This window comes from Oncorhynchus mykiss, chromosome 9 (genome assembly GCF_057628025.1).
Source record: "Oncorhynchus mykiss isolate SJ-2025 chromosome 9, ASM5762802v1, whole genome shotgun sequence".
Lineage (NCBI taxonomy): Eukaryota > Metazoa > Chordata > Actinopteri > Salmoniformes > Salmonidae > Oncorhynchus > Oncorhynchus mykiss.
In genome coordinates, this window is record NC_143030.1 from 63,843,968 (window position 1) to 63,863,252 (window position 19,285).

A 19,285-nucleotide genomic window follows, 5' to 3' on the forward strand; every position below is an offset into this window, starting at 1 on the left:
CCTCAGATGGTTCCTCATCAGACTGTGACACATGAATTGTTATCTAAAACTTCTGATCTGATCAACTCCCCTCTCTCTCTAGGAATTATGCCTGTGAAGCCTGAATTTTCCGCTCCAAAAGAGAAGATTGAACCCATTCCAGATGGTAGCTCCTTCTTCATTCTTGGAAAGAGAAACTGGTAAGTCAAAGCCATAGAGCCCTATGGGTCCTAGTCAAAAGTAGTACACTATATAGGGAATTGTGTGCCATTTCAGAGCACCCATATAATTTGCATGTTCTCTCCTCTCCCCTCAGCCTCCGAGTGGCCTGTCACAACCTCATCCACCACTCCTACTTCACCAACCTCATCCTTGTCTTCATCATCGCCAGTAGCATTTCTCTGGCTGCTGAGGATCCAATCAGAGCTCACTCCTTTAGGAACAACGTAAGGCAAAGAAACTAAAGAGCCTCTAGATATCTCCTCAGCCAACAGTCAGTCTCGACCTCACAACCAAACACAAACTACTGCCCAATCAATATATAACTGTCATTGATTCGACTGTTCTCACTCAACTCTGCCACACATCTACCGCCACTGATCAACAGTTTCAACCAAAACTACTGTTCTCATACTCACTCACATTACACCGGCCACCAGCAAATAGTGTTTCAATATGGCTGTCATAATCCTGACATAGGATATCTTGTCTATCCTCAGATGCTTGGCTATGCTGACTATGCATTCACCTCCATATTCACTGTGGAAATTATATTGAAGGTAAAATAGGACCAAATATGTTTTGTTATATTTACTTCCTTTTGGAATGTTCCTTCATTGTGAATTGACAATGTTCTGCATAGGCTATCTTTCCTGCTGGCAGTGGCTGTATCAGTGGAGGACGGGGGGAGGAGCTATAGCAGAACAGGCTCATTGTAATGGCTGGAATGGAATCAATGGAACGGTATCAAACACTTCAAACATATGGAAACCACATGGTTGACCCCATTTCATTTATTCCATTCCAGCCATTACAATGAGCCCATCCTCCTATCGCTCCTCCCACCAGCCTACACTGAGCTTTATGTCTATCTGTAAACATATATAGTTGTACACATGGCATTGTAAGTGCCATTTAGAATCCCCCGTAACTCTTGTGATTTAATCTCCCTCTCTAGGTGACAGTTTTCGGTGCGTTCCTTCATCCTGGATCGTTCTGTAGGAATGCCTTTAATCTTCTGGACCTACTGGTTGTCAGTGTGTCGCTCGCGTCCTTCTTCCTCCAGTGAGTATCTGTCAGAATGTTAGCTCAGCAGGCTTGAACCTCCAGCTTTAAAGCTTGTGCCTGAGGTGAAGCAGGGGGTCCATTGACAATATAGTACAATAACTTTCAACCAACCTTTACTTGCCAATACTGCCTTTATTATTTGAAAGGCTCTGGTGTCTTATAAACCTTCTGTTTCCAGTTGCAGGTGGAACTCCAAAAACCAGAGAATATTCAGAAAAATATTAAATCCACTTTTTCTATTGATCAGGGTTGGGTAGGTTACTTTCTAAATGTAATCTGTTGCAGTTACTAGTTACCTGTCTAAAATTGTAATCAGTAATGGAACATTTGGATTAACATTTGGATTACCCAAACTCTAGTATCTGTAATCTGATTACAATATCTTTGCTGGTAATGTAACTGGTTACAGTTTTTGTAATCATATTAAATGTAACTGATTGCATGTACATGTAATCAGTTACTCCTCAACCCTGGTATCGAGTGAGAATGGCCTTTCACATGTGTGTAAATATTTGTGTGTGTTGTTTGAGTCGCTCTGCGTGATGTGCTGTCATCATCTTCTACATGTGGCTACTGCCACATTGCTTAGAAATGACAAAGATGTTGTAAAATGCCAGATGTCCGGCAACTAAGATGGTGAGGAACCTCCTCTCGAGGTGCAAAAAGTGGATTTAATATTTCTCTGAATATTCTCTGTTTTTTGGAGTTTCACCTGCAACTGGAAACAGAAGACACTGGTGCCTTCCGAAACAGGAATTATGAAAAGTATCGGCAAGTAAAGGTTGGTCGAAAATACTGGAGCTGTACCATGCTTTTCAATGGACCATTGGATCAAAGGCCATCACAAGGTAGTTAGCTAGCTATGCAGATGGATGTAAGATTTGATCAGCTGTCGGTGTGTGTGTGTCGTGTATCGATGTGTTATATTGACATAATACTGTAACAGCACTCTCTGCTGGTCAGACAAGAACAAGTCTTTGTGATTCATTCTCACACTTATCTGCCTCCTCTTATATTCTCAGTTCCAGCGCTATCTCTGTGGTCAAGATTTTCAGGGTACTCAAAGTGCTCAGGCCTCTTCGAGCAATCAACAGAGCTAAAGGACTCAAGGTAATCATTTGAATACTTTGACCACCTCTCTCTTGCTCTCTCAACTACAGTTGAAGTCGGAAGTTTACATACACTTAGGTTGGAGTCATTAAAACTAGTTTTTCAACCACTCCACAAAGTTCTTGTTAACAAACTATAGTTTTGTCAAGTCGGTTAGGACATCTACTTTGTGCATGATACAAGTAATTGTTCCAACAATTGTTTACAGACAGATTATGTCACTTATAATTCACTGTTTCACAATTCCAGTGGGTCAGAAATGTACATACACTAAGTTGACTGTGCCTTTAAACAGCTTGGAAAATTCCAGAAAATGATGTCATGGCGTTAGAAGCTTCTGATAGGCCAATTTACATAATTTGAGTCAATTGGAGGTGTACCTGTGGATGTATAACAAGGCCTACCTTCAAACTCAGTGCCTCTTTGCTTGACATCATGGGAAAATAAAAAAAAATCAGCCAAAACCTCCGAAAAAAATTGTAGACCTCCACAAGTACGGTTCATCCTTGGGAGCAATTTCCAAACGCCTGAAGGTACCACGTTCATCTGTACAAACAATAGTACGCAAGTATAAACACCATGGGACCATGCAGCCGTCATACCTCTCAGGAAGGAGAAGTGTTCTGTCTCCTAGAGATGAACGTACTTTGGTGCAAATCAATCCCAGAACAACGGCAAAGGACATTGTGAAGATGCTGGAGGAAACGGGTACAAAAGTATCTATATCCACAGTAAAACAAGTCCTATATCAACATAACTTGATAGGCCGCTCAGCAAGGAAGAAGCCATTAAAAAAGCCAGACTATAGTTTGCATCTGCACATGGGGACAAAGATTGTACTTTTTGGAGAAATGTCCTCTGGTCTGATGAAACAAAAATAGAACTCTTTGGCCATAATGACCATCATTATGTTTGGAGGAAAAGGGGGAGGCTTGCAATCCAAAGCATGGGGGTGGCAGCGTCATGTTGTGGGGGTTATTTGCTGCAGGAGGGACTGGTGCACTTCAGAAAATAGATGGTATCAGGAGGATGGAAAATGTTGTGGATATATTGAAGAAACTTCTCAAGACATCAGTCACAGGAAGTTAAAGCTTGGTCGCAAATGGGTCTTCCAAATGGACAATGACACCAAGCATACTTCCAAAGTTGTGGCAAAATGGCTTAAAGGACAACAAAGTCAAGGTATAGGGTGGCCATCACAAAGCCCTGACCTCAATCCTATAGAAAATTGTGTGCAGAACTGAAAAAGCGTGTGCGAGCAAGGAGGCCTACAAACCAGACTCAGTTACACCATCTCTGTCAGGAGGAATTAGCCAAAATGTATTTATTGTGGGAAGCTTGTGGAAGGCTACCCGCAACGTTTGACCCAAGTTAAACAATTTAAAGACAATGCTACCAAATACTAATTGAGTGTATATAAACTTCTGACCCACTGGGAATGTGATGAAAGAAAGAAATCATTCTCTCTGCTATTATTCTGACATTTCACATTCTTAAAATAAAGTGGTGATCCTAACTGACCTAAGACAGGGAATTGTTACTAGGATTAAATGTCAGGAATTGTGAAAAGCTGAGTTTAAATGTATTTGGCCAAGGTGTATGTAAACTTCTGACTTCAACTGTAACTGCAAACGTGGTCTTGTTTCTGCTTTTGTTGGCAGAATGTAGTGCAGTGCGTGTTTGTGGCAATCAAAACAATCGGAAACATCTTGATCGTCACAACGCTCCTCCAGTTCATGTTTGCCTGTATTGGAGTGCAGCTCTTCAAGGTACTTGGTCATTGCTTTTAGCAGTACTTTGAAAATACTCTGTATGTTGTCTTCTCCTTATAAAGCCATGTGTTGTTCTGCTCTGTGTATTACAGGGAAGATTCTACAGTTGCACTGATGAAGCTAAACACACTCCATATGAGTGCATGTAAGACTTAATATTTTGTCATTTATTTGTCTTTTAGCCAATGCATCACTCAAATTTCTGTCATGACATACTACAGTATATGTGATTTACTAATAAGTATAGCTTTGTGTGCGTGTGTGTCCGCGTTTTAGGGGAACGTTTGTGGTGTATAAGGACGGTGATATGAATCACCCTATGGTGAGAGAGAGGAAATGGCAAAACGGTGAATTCAACTTTGACAATGTGCTGCAGGGCATGCTGGCCCTGTTCACTGTGTCTACATTTGAAGGCTGGCCGCAGTGAGTACCAAGACCACACATTAGTACATATGATGACTATCTGTTTATATATTAAAGTTTTCATCTCTCCCATTATAAACTCGTAGGCTGCTGTACAAGGCCATCGACGCCAATGCAGCGAACCATGGCCCTATTTACAACTACCGTGTGGAAATCTCCATATTCTTCATCATCTACATCATCATCATCGCCTTCTTCATGATGAACATCTTCGTGGGCTTCGTCATCATCACGTTCCGTGAACAGGGAGAATCTGAGTTCAAAAACTGTGAACTGAACAAAAATCAAGTTAGTCCTTTTCCTTGATGAACTTATTTTTACGTTCATCACAATCACAAAGCTACTGTACCTTATCATGTCAAAGGCATTCAGTCTACTGAGAATGCGAGTGATCACTTCACCTCCCACCTTCCCTGTGTCTCCTGTCCTGCCCTCCACAGAGGCAATGTGTACAGTACGCTCTGAAAGCCAAGCCCATCAAGATCTACATTCCCAGAAACCCATCCCAGCTAAAGTTCTGGAAAATCATCGCCTCCAGCCAGTTTGAGTACATCATGTTTGTCTTAATTCTTCTCAACACCCTCACCTTGGCTGTACAGGTACAATACTGCAGTTTCAACTACACCTAGTCATAATGTATGCATAATGTACATTGAACCAAGATATAAACACAACATGTAAAGTGTTGGTCCCATGTTTCATGAGCTGAGATAAAATATCCCAGGCATTTTCCATGCGCACAAAAAGCTTATTTCTCTCAAATTTAGTGCACAAATGTATTTACATCCCTGTTAGTAAGCATTTCTCCTTTGCCAAGATAAACCATCTACCTGATAGGTGTGGCATATCACGAAGCTGATTAAACATCATTAAACAGGTGCACATTGTCCCGGGGACAATAAAAGGCCACTCTAAAATGTGCAGTTTTGTCACACAACACAATGCCACAGTTTTGAGGGAGCATGCAATTTGTATGCTGACTGCAGGAACGTCCACCAGAGCTGTTACCAGAGAATTGAATGTTCATTTTTCTACCATAAGCCGCCTCCAACATCGTTTTAGAGAATATGGCAGTAGGTCCAACTGACCTCACAACCGCAGACCACGTGTATCGCGTTGTGTGGGCAAGCGCTTTGCTGATGTCAACGTCGTGAACAAAGTGGCCCATGGTGGCGGTGGGGTTACGATATGGGCAAGCACAAACTATGGACAACTAACACAATTGCATTTTATCAATGACAATATGAATGCACAGAGATAATGTGACAAGATCCTGAGGCCCATTGTCGTGCCATTCATCTGCCGCTATCCCCTCATGTTTCAGCATGACAATGCATGGCCCCATGCTGCAAGGATCTGTACACAATTCCTGGAAGCTGAAAATGTCCCAGTTCTTCCAAGGCCTGCATAAACACCAGACATGTCACCCATTGAGCATGTTTGGGATGTTCTGGATGGACTTGTACGAAAGCATGCTGCAGTTCCCGCCAATATCCAGCAACTTCGCACAGCCATTGAAGAGTAGTGGGACAACATTCCAGAGGCCACAATCAACAGCCTGTCCAATTCTATGTGAAGGAGATGTGTCGCACTGCATGAGGGAAATGGTGGTCACACCAGATACTGACTTGTTTTCTGATCAATGCCCCTACCTTTTTTTAAGGTATCTGTGACCAACAGATGCATATCTGTATTCCCAGTCATGTGACATCCACAGATTAGGGCCTAATGAATTTATTTCAATTGACTGATTTCCTTATATGAACCGTAACTCAGTAAAATCTTTGAAATTGTTGCATGTTGCGTTTACATTTTTGTTCAGTATATATTACAACAGGAATAAGATTATAAACTGTTTACATGTATTGCCCTGCAGCATTATGAGCAGTCTAAAACATTCAACTCTGTGATGGACATCCTCAACTTGATCTTCACAGCCCTATTTACCATAGAGATGGTCATCAAGCTACTGGCTCTCAGAACACATGTGAGTTCAACAGGCTTTCACTGGACACATGTTGATATCAATACAGTGTTCTAATGTTCAATGTTCTAATGTTCCATGCTGTTGACTGTGTTTGTGTGTGTCTGTATATCCAGCAATATTTCATTGATGCTTGGAACACCTTTGATGCTCTGATAGTTGTGGGCAGTGTGCTAGACATCATGGTCTCAGAGCTTAGTGTGAGTACTATCTCTGTATCTCCTTTAGCTACTTCATGTTACATCATCTCTTGCATCTTCAGCCATTTCTTTACGTTAGGGAAACATGTGATGCTTAGAAAACGCTTGGAAGATAGACCTGCAACACTATTTGTGTACAGTTATTCATTGTAACATCTCAAGGTCAGTTTAACAAACACATTGCTTTATAATACTCTTGTGTAGGGTTTGCTACAGTCAGAATAACTGTTGGATGTTCATATATGTCAGGGCTCTCCCGCCCTGTTCCTGGAAAGCCACCCTCCTGTAGGTTTTCGCTCCAAACTTCGTTATAACTAACCATCATATCAACCAGCTAATTATTAGAATCAGCTGCGCTAGATTAGGGTTATAATGTAAACCTACAGAATGGGAGCTCTGCAGGAACAGGGTTGGAGAGCTCAGATATGTGATATCTAATGTATATTTTTCTGTTTTTTTCTATTTCCAAGGGTGGAGATGAGGATGGAGAAGTAAGACCACGACAGGGACACAACTCTCTCCTCTCTGTCTGTCTCTCTCACCTTCTTCTCTCTCTTTCTGCCTCTCTTTTTCTCTCTGTCACTCTCTCTTTCAAAAAAAATATTTCCTTTAATCTCTCTCAATAAATTGTGTGAAAACAAGCTTCTGTTCCCTAAACCTCTGTGTTTCTGTCCAGGCCATTGAGGCCGCAGCCAAAGCCGCAGCTGTAGCTGTACCTGGAGCACCGCCCGGGGCCAAGAAGGAAAGCGGAAAAGTATCCATCACATTCTTCCGTTTGTTCCGAGTCTTGCGATTGGTCAAGCTGCTCAGCAAAGGGGAGGGCATTCGAACCCTCCTCTGGACTTTTGTCAAGTCCCTCCAGGTCAGTGCTATGCTCAGGCAGATGACAAGATAGACAGACATGCACAGTGTTGATTTATATTTTGTAAATAAAATGTACATTTCTACCTCTCACAGGCCTTGCCATATGTCGGTCTCCTTATTGCTATGATCTTCTTCATCTACGCTGTGATCGGCATGCAGGTGGGTCTCCTCCCATGTATTGTATCCCCTTCAAAAGTATTTAAAATGCAGCTGGTGACAATATGGCCTATGCTCACACCTTTTGCAGACATTTGGAAAGATTGCTATAGATGACAACTCGCATATCAACAGGAACAACAACTTTCAGACCTTCTTCATGTCTGTCCTACTGCTCTTCAGGTGAGCTCTGCAGGAGAGAGAGAGAAATAGTAAATAGGTAGAAACTCAACCACCTTCTCCTTTTCTCCCGTAGCTATCCACTCTTCGTTTCCCCTCTGTTCTCTTCTTTTCTCTTCTCTGCAGCCTCTCCTCTTCCCATTCTCTCATCTCCTCTCGCTCCTGTGTCTTCTTTACGTTCCTCAGTCCTAATGTGTGTGCTGTTCCTGCAGGTGTGCAACCGGAGAGCAGTGGCAGGAGATCATGTTGGCAGCGTTGCCAGGGAGACGCTGTGACCCCGAGTCAGACTTTGAGCCCGGGGAGGAGAGCATGTGCGGCAGCAACCTGGCCTACATCTACTTCATCAGCTTCTTCATGCTCTGCGCTTTCCTGGTGAGGGAGAGGGGAAGGGAGGGAGGAGGTGGTGTCAGAGGAAGGAGGGGAAATCTGTATGTGAGAGGTCTCTGTTGCGAAAGAGAAGTTTATCTCAATGAAACCAACCTGTATAAATAAGGGAAAAATAAAGAAATGTTGAAGCAGACCGGCTGTGATCAATACACTCTGTGTTCCTCTTCTCAGATCATTAACTTGTTCATTGCTGTCATCATGGACAACTTTGAGTACCTGACCAGGGATTGGACCGTACTGGGTACTCATCACCTGGACGAGTTCAAACGAGTCTGGTCGGATTATGACCCAGAGGCCACGTAAGAGACGACTCTCTGTATCTCTTTTTTATTTATTTCAAATCATGTATTTTAATGTCAATGTTTTTAACAACCCAATTTAAAAGAAAAAAGATACACATTCTCTTAAAATTTAAAGGAAAGCCATTCATAATTTCTTACATTTCTCTTCTCATCAATCCCTTTTCCCCATTTGGTCCTTTATATTGTCCTCATTTCCAATGGCTCGTAGTGGAGCTGTGTACATGCTGATTTCTTTCTCTGTTGCAGGGGTCGAATCAAACATATCGATGTGGTCACTATGCTGCGCAGGATCCAGCCACCCCTTGGTTTTGGCAAACTGTGCCCCCATCGTGTGGCCTGCAAGGTAGGGCAGATCATATTTTAATGTTAAAAGTTGCATAAATGAAAAAGTATAATAAACGTATTAGCTTGAATTATTTGTATAATTGAATGTTTGATATATGTCAGATAGTGTGCAGTGATAATGATATCCTTAAAATTATGTTTTATTCATCAAAGTCACACTCCCACTTAATACAGTATATCAAGACAGGCTACATGTCCTACAGTCTCTCTCTACCCATACAAGCCTGTCTAATCTAGCAGATCAGTGGAATTTACTCCCTCAGCCTTGGCTGCCTTTCCTCCTCTTCCCCCTGCCAATACAATTAAACCCTCCCTCTCTCTTCCTTCTCCACTTCCTCTCCCCTCCTCCCTTTCTACCACTCTTCCTCTCATCTGCTTGCTTGTCCTGTCAGAGGCTGGTTGCTATGAACGTGCCGCTGCACAGCGATGGGACAGTCACCTTCAACGCTACCCTGTTTGCGCTGGTCAGAACCTCACTCAAGATCAAGACTGACGGTCAGTCAGCACACACACACAGTGTATCATTCACACATCATTATTTAGTGCAGTGGTGCTTGCAGCCTTTACTCCTGTGTTTTTAAAGGTCTTGTGTCACTCCACTAGGGCCTGTTGACCAGGACAACGAGGAGCTCAGGGCCATCATTAAGAAGATATGGAAGCGCACTAAACCCAAGCTCCTTGAAGAGGTCATTCCACCCCCTAGAGGTAAAACTCAGGAGGTGCCTTTTTAAACCAACTAGACAGAGACTTATTACTGTATACTACCGTATAACCACACAGACCACTCTAATAGTAGTTTTAAAGTTACAGAAATACAGGTTTCTTTCTGTATCTCACTAGGATATTTGTCTGTGTTTTTTTTATCTTAGTCCTTCTCTATCACTTTCCCATTTGCCTCCTCCCTTTGTTTAAAATTATTTTTTTCCCATTCTCCTCCTCTGTGACGATTCTTCCTGACTTAGGGGAAGAGGTGACTTGTGGGAAGTTCTATGCCAGCTTCTTGATCCAGGACTACTTTAAGAAGTTCCGCAAGAGGAAGGAGCGGGAGAGGAAGAAGAAGGGAAAGGACAAGAAAGACTCTCTCCAGGTATACCAGTTACCTGTTTACACGTGTTGCTGTTTGGTGACTGTGTGTGTGTTTGTGTATTACACTTTTTGTGTGTGTGTGTGTGTGTGTGTGTGTGTGTGTGTGTGTGTGTGTGTGTGTGTGTGTGTGTGTGTGGCAGGCAGGGCTACGGTCACTGCAGGCACTTGCCCCAGAGTTGCATCTGGCCTTGGCAATGGAGGGAGAGGAAGAGGAGGGTATGGAGGGAGAGTTGGACGAAGAGTTTTTCAAAGTAAGTATCTCCTATTGACTGTCATTAGTGTATCAAAACAGTATGTACTGACATTTTTTTAATTTCACCTTTATTTAACCAGGTAGGCCAGTTGAGAACAAGTTCTCATTTACAACTGCGACCTGGCCAAGATAAAGCAAAGCAGTGCAACACAAACAACAACACAGAGTTATACATGGAATAAACAAACTTACAGTCAATAACACAATATAAAAAAGTCTATATACAATGTGTGCAAATGGCATGAGGAGGTAAGGCAATAACTAGGCCATAGTAGCGAAGTAATTACAATTTAGCAAATGAACACCGGACACTGATAGCACTGATAGATGTGCAAGTAGAAATACTGGTGTGCAAGAAGAGCAAAAAAGTAAATAAAAAACAATATGGGGATGAGGTAGGTAGATTGGATTGGGCTATTTACAGATGGGCTGTGTACAGCTGCAGCGATCGGTTAGCTGCTCAGATAGCTGATGTTTAAAGTTAGTGAGGGAGATATAAGTCTCCCACTTCAGTGATTTTTGCAATTCGTTCCAGTCATTGGCAGCAGAGAACTGGAAGGAAAGGCGGCCAAAATGATCTGTCTTTTCTATTTTGACATTGATCAAATAAGCAAATATCACTTACAGTAGGTAAACATAAATGTTTCTATAGTATTTACAATAAGCAGAAGTTGACTGTATATTAAAGCTGATCTCTCTGTTTTCCCCTTCCTTCAGAATGAAAATGTTTTTGAAGATCCAGGCACCTCTGCTACCAATACTTCATCCACCACTCCCATACCAGGTGACTTGGAGGAGTCCACCACCATCGTTTTCATGGAGCCCTTCATCGAGCCCACTATATTCAGCGACGTGGTCACAGAACAGCCATTAACAGCCAGTGAGAGATCAGAATCAGCTCTGTCATCCTTTGATGTGGTGGTTGAACAGCCAACGAGATCTGAGGCCCTCCTTCCACCAGAAGAAGCACCAGCCGCATCACCACCAAAAGATCCATCCCCTCCCCAACCAGCACCGAACCCATCCCCACCACAGGCCCCATCCCCTCCCCAACCAGCACCAGCCCCACCCCCACCACAGGCCCCATCCCCTCCCCAACCAGCACCAGCCCCAGCCCCACCACAGGCCCCATCCCCTCCCCAACCAGCACCAGCCCCACCCCAACCAGCACCAGCCCCACCCCCACCACAGATTGCTTCTCCGCCACAAATGGTTGCCCAATCCCAACCTCAAATAGTGATAGCCCCACCAGAACCAGAGGCAGCTCAAATAGTGTTAGAGGCAGCCGCTGCCCCACCTCAACCAGAGCTAGTGATGGAGGGAAGAGGAGGTGAAACTTATGCTGCACACCAGGTGTACTACCAACAGTACCCAGTGGGCATGCTAACAAACGACGGGTAAGTGGGAAGGGGAGAGAGGCAGATCTACGTTAATGAAGCTTAGTTGAAGAGCGTGCATGTGTGCGTGCGTGCATAAGTGTTCCCTTTCCCTTCACAGGTATGCATATCAAGAGCAACCTGCAGTATCCCATATCCCACCAGAGTACATGCAGAGTCATGCTCCTAACTTCACCAATGGGAGTGTTGCAGGAGTACCCTACGGAAATGGAAATGGCATGAATGGGAATGGCTATAATGGCGCTATGAATGGTATGAATGGAGGTAGCATGAGTGGCTACACCGGTAATGGTTACATAGGAAACGGCTACAATGGAAACGGCTACAATGGCAACGGCTACAATGGAAACGGATTGGAGCCGTATGTCCGGAGACGTGTTCTTCCTCCCACTCCTGCAGGTAATCATCACATGGTCTCAGTCTTTCTCCTCAACACCAGTAGAATCAGTAGAACTAGAAACACCCAGTGACCGTCTTAGTACATTTCCATGTATTTTCCCTTCCAGGTCGTAAGCCGCCCTCCTTTAACATCCAGTGTCTGCGGGCACAGCATAGCGCGGGTGACATCCCCATCCCTGGCACATATGAGAGTAACTCACCCCCATGCAGATCCAGACTGGTGAGAAACACACACATGCAAAAGAATAGTCAACAAATACTCACTGAATCAAAGAGACATTTTGATTTTAATTTAATAATAGAAATCAAGATTTTAGTCATTTTCCTCTTGGCGTTGTCATCCGTCGTCCTCCAGACCCTTGACTCCCGCCGCAGCAGTGTCTCCTCCATATCCTCGGCCTCCTGGGCCAACAATGGAGGAGGACCTGCAGGGTCAATGCCAGGAGCAGGGGTGTCAGCAACATCAGCAGCCGCAAAGAGAGGGCGTCTGCTCTACGCCCCTCTGATGCTGGTGGATGAGGCCGGGGGCACCCAGCAGCTGTGGGGAGACAGGACCCAGGCCACCTCCAGCCTCCCTGCTATTGCAACTAGGCCCAGTGGCTGGTACCCTGGAGCCCCAACACTCCCCATGCACACGCCACAGAACAGGAGCTACACCAACGGCAGAGTGCCCTCCCAGATCAGCCAAAGACTCATAGAGAAAGGCAGTGCAAACAGCCTGGTGGAGTCGGTAAGTGATGAATAAAACAAAACGTCCAGCTAAAAATCCCAAGGCTATATATTGTTTACCGGTAGGCTATACCTTATCTTCCTAATGGTGAGTGGAGGAGTCAAGCGCACTCCAAGCGTCAGTAATTTACCTGAAAATTTGCTTTGCTTTCCAAAAAAGTATATTTGCCTAAGTCAGTGATTATGAATATTCAATAAACACTTGTATGCTGTAGGTTGTTGGGATATGGAAATATATATGGAGAGAGAGACTGATAGAGAGAGAGAGATTTGTGTTCAGTGGTTCACTACTCTTCTTACTCTCCCACAGATCCTGATATCAGAAGGCTTGGGCCTCTATGCAAGAGACCCAAAGTTTGTGAACTTCGCCAAGCGGGAGATCGCTGACGCATGTAACATGACCATTGATGAGATGGAAAACGCAGCAACAGATCTGCTGACCCGTTCTACTGGACAGCCAATAGGACGCTTTGAGGAGGAGCTGGCAGATGAGATGAACTGTGTGATTTCCTACTGAGAGAGAGGAAACAGAGAGAGAGAGGGATGGAGGTAGGGAGAGTAGGAGGGCAATGAGATAGAGCCTTACCTCTCCATCAACATGGGGGGGGGGTAAGAATGCTGTCCCAAGCTATTGATCTTAGGAAACGGTCTATATCTCTTTGATCATGCTATTTTTCTTTTCCAGATCTTCTCAGTTAATTTGGCTTTGTTGAAAGCATCAGTGTGTCTTGAACAAGAGTCTGAAAGAACCATTGTGAATTAGACAGCATATACAGTACAGAGCCCAACTATTGAGGTTTGGCCTCAATACTCTTTACACATTATTCTAATGTAAGAGTGTACTGTACTATAGCCTGCCGAACATGATTGCAATTCGCATTCTACTATGAAGTAGTTTATCGCTATTTTCAAAAGCGGCATTTTTGGATTGTATTTCCATTTTTGGTACTGTTCTAGAATTGCTGTCACTTATACACCCAAATCATACAATAACCCTGCTAGGGTCATAAAAACATATTAAAAGCTGGCATAAATCAACAAAAAAATATATATAGTACCTGTCTATAGTTCAAGTGAGCTCCACTTGTAACCATAGATAATGAAAATGGGTTTATGTGTGTCATGTCAGTTGCCCAGTGAAGCATTAGCATAGCATTAACAGTAGACTTTTGAACCATGTCATGTCAAATGAACCTTTCTAGTGCAGGGGTTCCGCTAGCAGAACACCTCGACAACATTCCGCTGAAGAGGCAGCTCACGAAATTCAAAAATATTTTTTTGAAATATGTAACTTTCACACATGAACAAGTCCAATACAGCAAATGAAAGATAAACATCTTGTTAATCTACCCATCGTGTCTGATTTAAAAAATGCTTTACAGCTAAAGCACAACATATGATTGTTAGATCACCGCCAAGTCGAAAAAACACACAGCCATTTTTCCAGCCAAAGATAGGAGTCACAAAAAGCAAAAATATAGATAAAATGAATCACTAACCTTTGATGATCTTCATCAGATGACACTTATAGGACATCATGTTACACAATACATGTATGTTTTGTTCGATAATGTGCATATTTATATCCAAAAATCTCAGTTTACATTGGCGCCTTACGTGCAGTAATGTTTTGATTCCAAAACATCCGGTGATTTTGCAGAAATACTCATAATAAACATTGATAAAAGATACAAGTGTTATTTACAGAATTAAAGATAGACTTCTTAATCCAACCGCTGTGTCAGATTTCAAAAAAAATTGACGGAAAAAGCATAATCTGAGAACGGCGCTCAGAACCCAAAACAGCCAGAGGAATATCCGCCATTTTGGAATCAACAAAGTTAGAAACAACACCATAAATATTCACTTACCTTTGATGATTTTCATCAGAAGGCACTCACAGGAATCCCAGTTCGGCAATAAATGAATGATTTGTTCCATAAAGTTCCATCATTTATGTCCAAATAGCCACTTGTTGTAAGCGTGTTCAGCCCAGTAATCCATCTTCATGAGGCGCAGGCACTTCATCCAGACAAAAACTCAAAAAGTTCAGTTACAATCCTTTAGAAACATGTCAAACGATGTATGGAATCAATCATTAGGATGTTTTTAACATAAAACATCAATAATGTTCCAACCGGAGAATTCCTTTGTCTTCAGAAAAGCACTGGAACGAGAAGTAACTCTGTCGGGAGCAGATGTCATGAGACCAAGGCTCTCTGCCAGACCACTGACTCAGAGGTCTTATGAGCCCCTCCTTTATAGTAGAATCCTCAAACCAGTTTCTAAAGACGGTTGACATCTAGTGGAAGCCCTAGGAAGTGTAACCTCATCCATATCTCAATGTGTACTCGGTAGGCCAAGCGTTGAAAAACTACAAACCTCAGATGTCCCACTTCCTGGTTGGATTTTTCTCAGATTTTCGCCTGCCATATGAGTTCTGTTATACTCACAGACATCATTCAAACAGTTTTAGAAACTTCAGAGTGTTTTCTATCCAATACTAATAATAATATGCATATATTAGCATCTGGGACAGAGTAGGAGGCAGTTCACTCTGGGCACGCTATTCATCCAAAAGTGAAAATGCTGCCCCCTATCCCAAAAAGTTTAAATCAACAGAAACCCCAAAGAAGATTCTCATGACAGTCATGTTAAGGGTTTCTCTCTAGGTTTCTTCATAGGTTCCTGCCTTTCTAGAGAGTTTTTCCTAGCCACTGTGCTTCTACAGCTGCATTGCTTGCTGTTTGGGGTTTTAGGCTGGATTTCTGTATAGTACTTTGTGACAACTGCGGATGTTAAAGGGGCTTTATAAAATACATTTGATTGATTGATTGATCTCCCTCAGTGAGAAACTTTGAAATAGTATTTATGTACGTATATGGTTAACAGGAATGCAACTTGTAAATGTAATAATAACAATTGTTAGATTTATTTTATTGTGACTGCTAACACTTTGAACTGTCAGGTACTTGTGTGTACAGTAATAAAGTGTAATGTACTTTTTCTCAAAGTTGTCATGTAGCTAGTTCATTTAGTAGCAGTAACAATATTAATAATGCAAATACTGGAGACAAGGGCTTTTCATAAAGAACTGGCATAACTCTACATAATTATACAGGGTGTAACATTTCATGATTTTAAGGAACATCATAAAATAAACACATGAATTGCATAATGACTCATTAGTGCCTTAACAGATGGAGAACATCTGTGTTTCCTTGGCCCACTCAGTTCCACATTTAGAAACTCCTCTTTAATTACCATGACAACACTTGGCTTAGTGGCTGATTTTCAGGTGTTTTTGTTTTCAGCAAAGAAGATAAATAAAGATGTATATGACTGGCCATATTTGACTAAGAAACATGGTAATGGTTAAAAAGCATACATCTTTTGTCAAATTAACCTCCAAGGGGACGGTTGAGCTAACGTGCGCTATTGTGATTAGCATTACGAACATTTCCCAGGACATAGACATGTCTTATATGGGCATAAAGATGAACAATAATTTAATCTAACTGCACTGTCCAATTTACAGTAGCTATTACAGTAAAAAAAAATCCATGCTATTGTTTGAGGAAAGTGCACAACAAAAACGTATCACGGCACTTGGTTTGATAGATTCACCTCTGAAGGTTAATAATATACTTACATTCATTGCTCTGATTTGTCATCCTGAGGGTCCTAGAGATAAAATGTAGCATAGTTTTGTTTGATAAAATCCATTTTTACATTAAAATGTAGGAACTGGGTTCTACATTTGGAACCCCTGCTTTGTCAGATCTTTTTATCATACGTTTTTTGGGCATTTTAGCTAACCCTAACCCTTTTCCTAACCTTAACCTAATAATCCTAACTTGCTACACTCTAAAAATGAGGGCTTCAACAATGGTTCTTCTAAGATCCTAAAAGTTCCTTGAAGAACCTTAGGGTTTTTGGCACTGAAAAATGCCCCCAAAACATTCTTCCAAGAACCCCATAGGAGATGGGATTCATTGAGGAACCTCGTTAGTTTATTTATTTATTTTATTTATTTTACCTTTATTTAACCAGGTAGGCAAGTTGAGAACAAGTTCTCATTTACAATTGCGACCTGGCCAAGATAAAGCAAAGCAGTTCGACAGATACAACGACACAGAGTTACACATGGAGTAAAACAAACATACAGTCAATAATACAGTATAAACAAGTCTATATACAATGTGAGCAAATGAGGTGAGAAGGGAGGTAAAGGCAAAAAAGGCCATGGTGGCAAGGTAAATACAATATAGCAAGTAAAACACTGGAATGGTAGTTTTGCAATGGAAGAATGTGCAAAGTAGAAATAAAAATAATGGGGTGCAAAGGAGCAAAATAAATAAATAAATGAAATACAGTTGGGAAAGAGGTAGTTGTTTGGTAGTTCTTTATGTTCTTGCAGGAACCTAACTGCCCAACTGAAATATTTTTATTTGAATTTGAGAGGACAGCAGGTGCAGACACCTTACTGAAAAATGTAAAGATGTCCTCAATTTAAGGCAAGGTTTCTCCCTTTATGATCAAAATTGATATTGTTTTATGATGATAGGCCTACCATCTATCTTTTCATATTTGTCCAAATGGCTGTGTTTTGACACTCCCTTTAAAAAAATAATAATAATTAAACAAAAAATGTACACAATTCAATGGATATGAATCAACAACGAGGTAAGAATATGTAAGATGTTAAAGGCTATAGTCGTATTGGGCGCAGATGACTGAACTGCTCACTTATTTTTTTGTGTCTGTATGCATGTATACTGACGAGGAGGTCCACAAAAGTATGTGCAATTTGTATTGGTTTGTCTCATAATATTATGCAGATCACATGTATCACCTACAATTCATTTGAATGAATGGTGTCTTTAAAAACTTTTGACTCAGTCACAGTAGCCATCTTCCTCCTCCCTTACCTGTTCACTGAAGATCCCAGATGGCCTCTACATTATGGACAAGGTATGTACAGTGCCTTGCGAAAGTATTCGGCCCCCTTGAACTTTGCGACCTTTTGCCACATTTCAGGCTTCAAACATAAAGATATAAAACTGTATTTTTTTGTGAAGAATCAACAACAAGTGGGACACAATCATGAAGTGGAACAACATTTATTGGATATTTCAAACTATTTTAACAAATCAAAAACTGAAAAATTGGGCGTGCAAAATTATTCAGCCCCTTTACTATCAGTGCAGCAAACTCTCTCCAGAAGTTCAGTGAGGATCTCTGAATGATCCAATGTTCACCTAAATGACTAATGATGATAAATACAATCCACCTGTGTGTAATCAAGTCTCCGTATAAATGCACCTGCACTGTGATAGTCTCAGAGGTCCGTCAAAAGCACAGAGAGCATCATGAAGAACAAGGAACACACCAGGCAGGTCCGAGATACTGTTGTGAAGAAGTTTAAAGCCGGATTTGGATACAAAAAGATTTCCCAAGCTTTAAACATCCCAAGGAGCACTGTGCAAGCGATAATATTGAAATGGAAGGAGTATCAGACCACTGCAAATCTACCAAGACCTGGCCGTCCCTCTAAACTTTCAGCTCATACAAGGAGAAGACTGATCAGAGATGCAGCCAAGAGGCCCATAATCACTCTGGATGAACTGCAGAGATCTACAGCTGAGGTGGGAGACTCTGTCCATAGGACAACAATCAGTCGTATATTGCACAAATCTGGCCTTTATGGAAGAGTGGCAAGAAGAAAGCCATTTCTTAAAGATATCCATAAAAAGTGCCGTTTAAAGTTTGCCACAAGCCACCTGGGAGACACACCAAACATGTGGAAGAAGGTGCTCTGGTCAGATGAAACCAAAATGGAACTTTTTGGCAACAATGCAAAACGTTATGTTTGGCGTAAAAGCAACACAGCTCATCACCCTGAACACACCATCTCCACTGTCAAACATGGTGGTGGCAGCATCATGGTTTGGGCCTGCTTTTCTTCAGCAGGGACAGGGAAGATGGTTAAAATTGATGGGAAGATGGATGGAGCCAAATACAGGACCATTCTGGAAGAAAACCTGATGGAGTCTGCAAAAGACCTGAGACTGGGGCGGAGATTTGTCTTCCAACAAGACAATGATCCAAAACATAAAGCAAAATCTACAATGGAATGGTTCAAAAATAAACATATCCAGGTGTTAGAATGGCCAAGTCAAAGTCCAGACCTGAATCCAATCGAGAATCTGTGGAAAGAACTGAAAACTGCTGTTCACAAATGCTCTCCATCCAACCTCACTGAGCTCGAGCTGTTTTGCAAGGAGGAATGGGAAAAAAATTCAGTCTCTCGATGTGCAAAACTGATAGAGACATACCCCAAGCGACTTACAGCTGTAATCGCAGCAAAAGGTGGCGCTACAAAGTATTAACTTAAGGGGGCTGAATAATTTTGCACGCCCAATTTTTCAG

The 19,285-nt window shown here is 42.0% G+C and overlaps 1 protein-coding gene across 1 annotated transcript in view; it reads left to right on the forward strand.

The window, feature by feature from the left end:
• Nucleotides 1–16,028, forward strand: part of LOC110531219 (voltage-dependent L-type calcium channel subunit alpha-1D) — a 47,556-nt gene extending 31,528 nt beyond the window's left edge. Inside the window, exons 20-47 of the mRNA XM_090185816.1 lie at nt 83–179; nt 296–425; nt 699–758; nt 1,157–1,263; nt 2,289–2,376; nt 4,038–4,145; nt 4,241–4,293; nt 4,425–4,571; nt 4,658–4,859; nt 5,012–5,170; nt 6,448–6,558; nt 6,672–6,755; nt 7,226–7,246; nt 7,432–7,617; nt 7,713–7,778; nt 7,867–7,958; nt 8,168–8,327; nt 8,514–8,641; nt 8,891–8,987; nt 9,382–9,484; nt 9,593–9,694; nt 9,952–10,076; nt 10,216–10,326; nt 11,046–11,725; nt 11,826–12,124; nt 12,232–12,344; nt 12,480–12,854; nt 13,164–16,028. Of these exons, the coding sequence (XP_090041942.1) occupies nt 83–179; nt 296–425; nt 699–758; nt 1,157–1,263; nt 2,289–2,376; nt 4,038–4,145; nt 4,241–4,293; nt 4,425–4,571; nt 4,658–4,859; nt 5,012–5,170; nt 6,448–6,558; nt 6,672–6,755; nt 7,226–7,246; nt 7,432–7,617; nt 7,713–7,778; nt 7,867–7,958; nt 8,168–8,327; nt 8,514–8,641; nt 8,891–8,987; nt 9,382–9,484; nt 9,593–9,694; nt 9,952–10,076; nt 10,216–10,326; nt 11,046–11,725; nt 11,826–12,124; nt 12,232–12,344; nt 12,480–12,854; nt 13,164–13,370 (4,211 nt within the window). The 3' untranslated portion in view covers nt 13,371–16,028. The remainder of the gene's footprint in view (nt 1–82; nt 180–295; nt 426–698; nt 759–1,156; nt 1,264–2,288; nt 2,377–4,037; nt 4,146–4,240; nt 4,294–4,424; nt 4,572–4,657; nt 4,860–5,011; nt 5,171–6,447; nt 6,559–6,671; nt 6,756–7,225; nt 7,247–7,431; nt 7,618–7,712; nt 7,779–7,866; nt 7,959–8,167; nt 8,328–8,513; nt 8,642–8,890; nt 8,988–9,381; nt 9,485–9,592; nt 9,695–9,951; nt 10,077–10,215; nt 10,327–11,045; nt 11,726–11,825; nt 12,125–12,231; nt 12,345–12,479; nt 12,855–13,163) is intronic.
• Nucleotides 16,029–19,285: the final 3,257 nt, after the last annotated feature.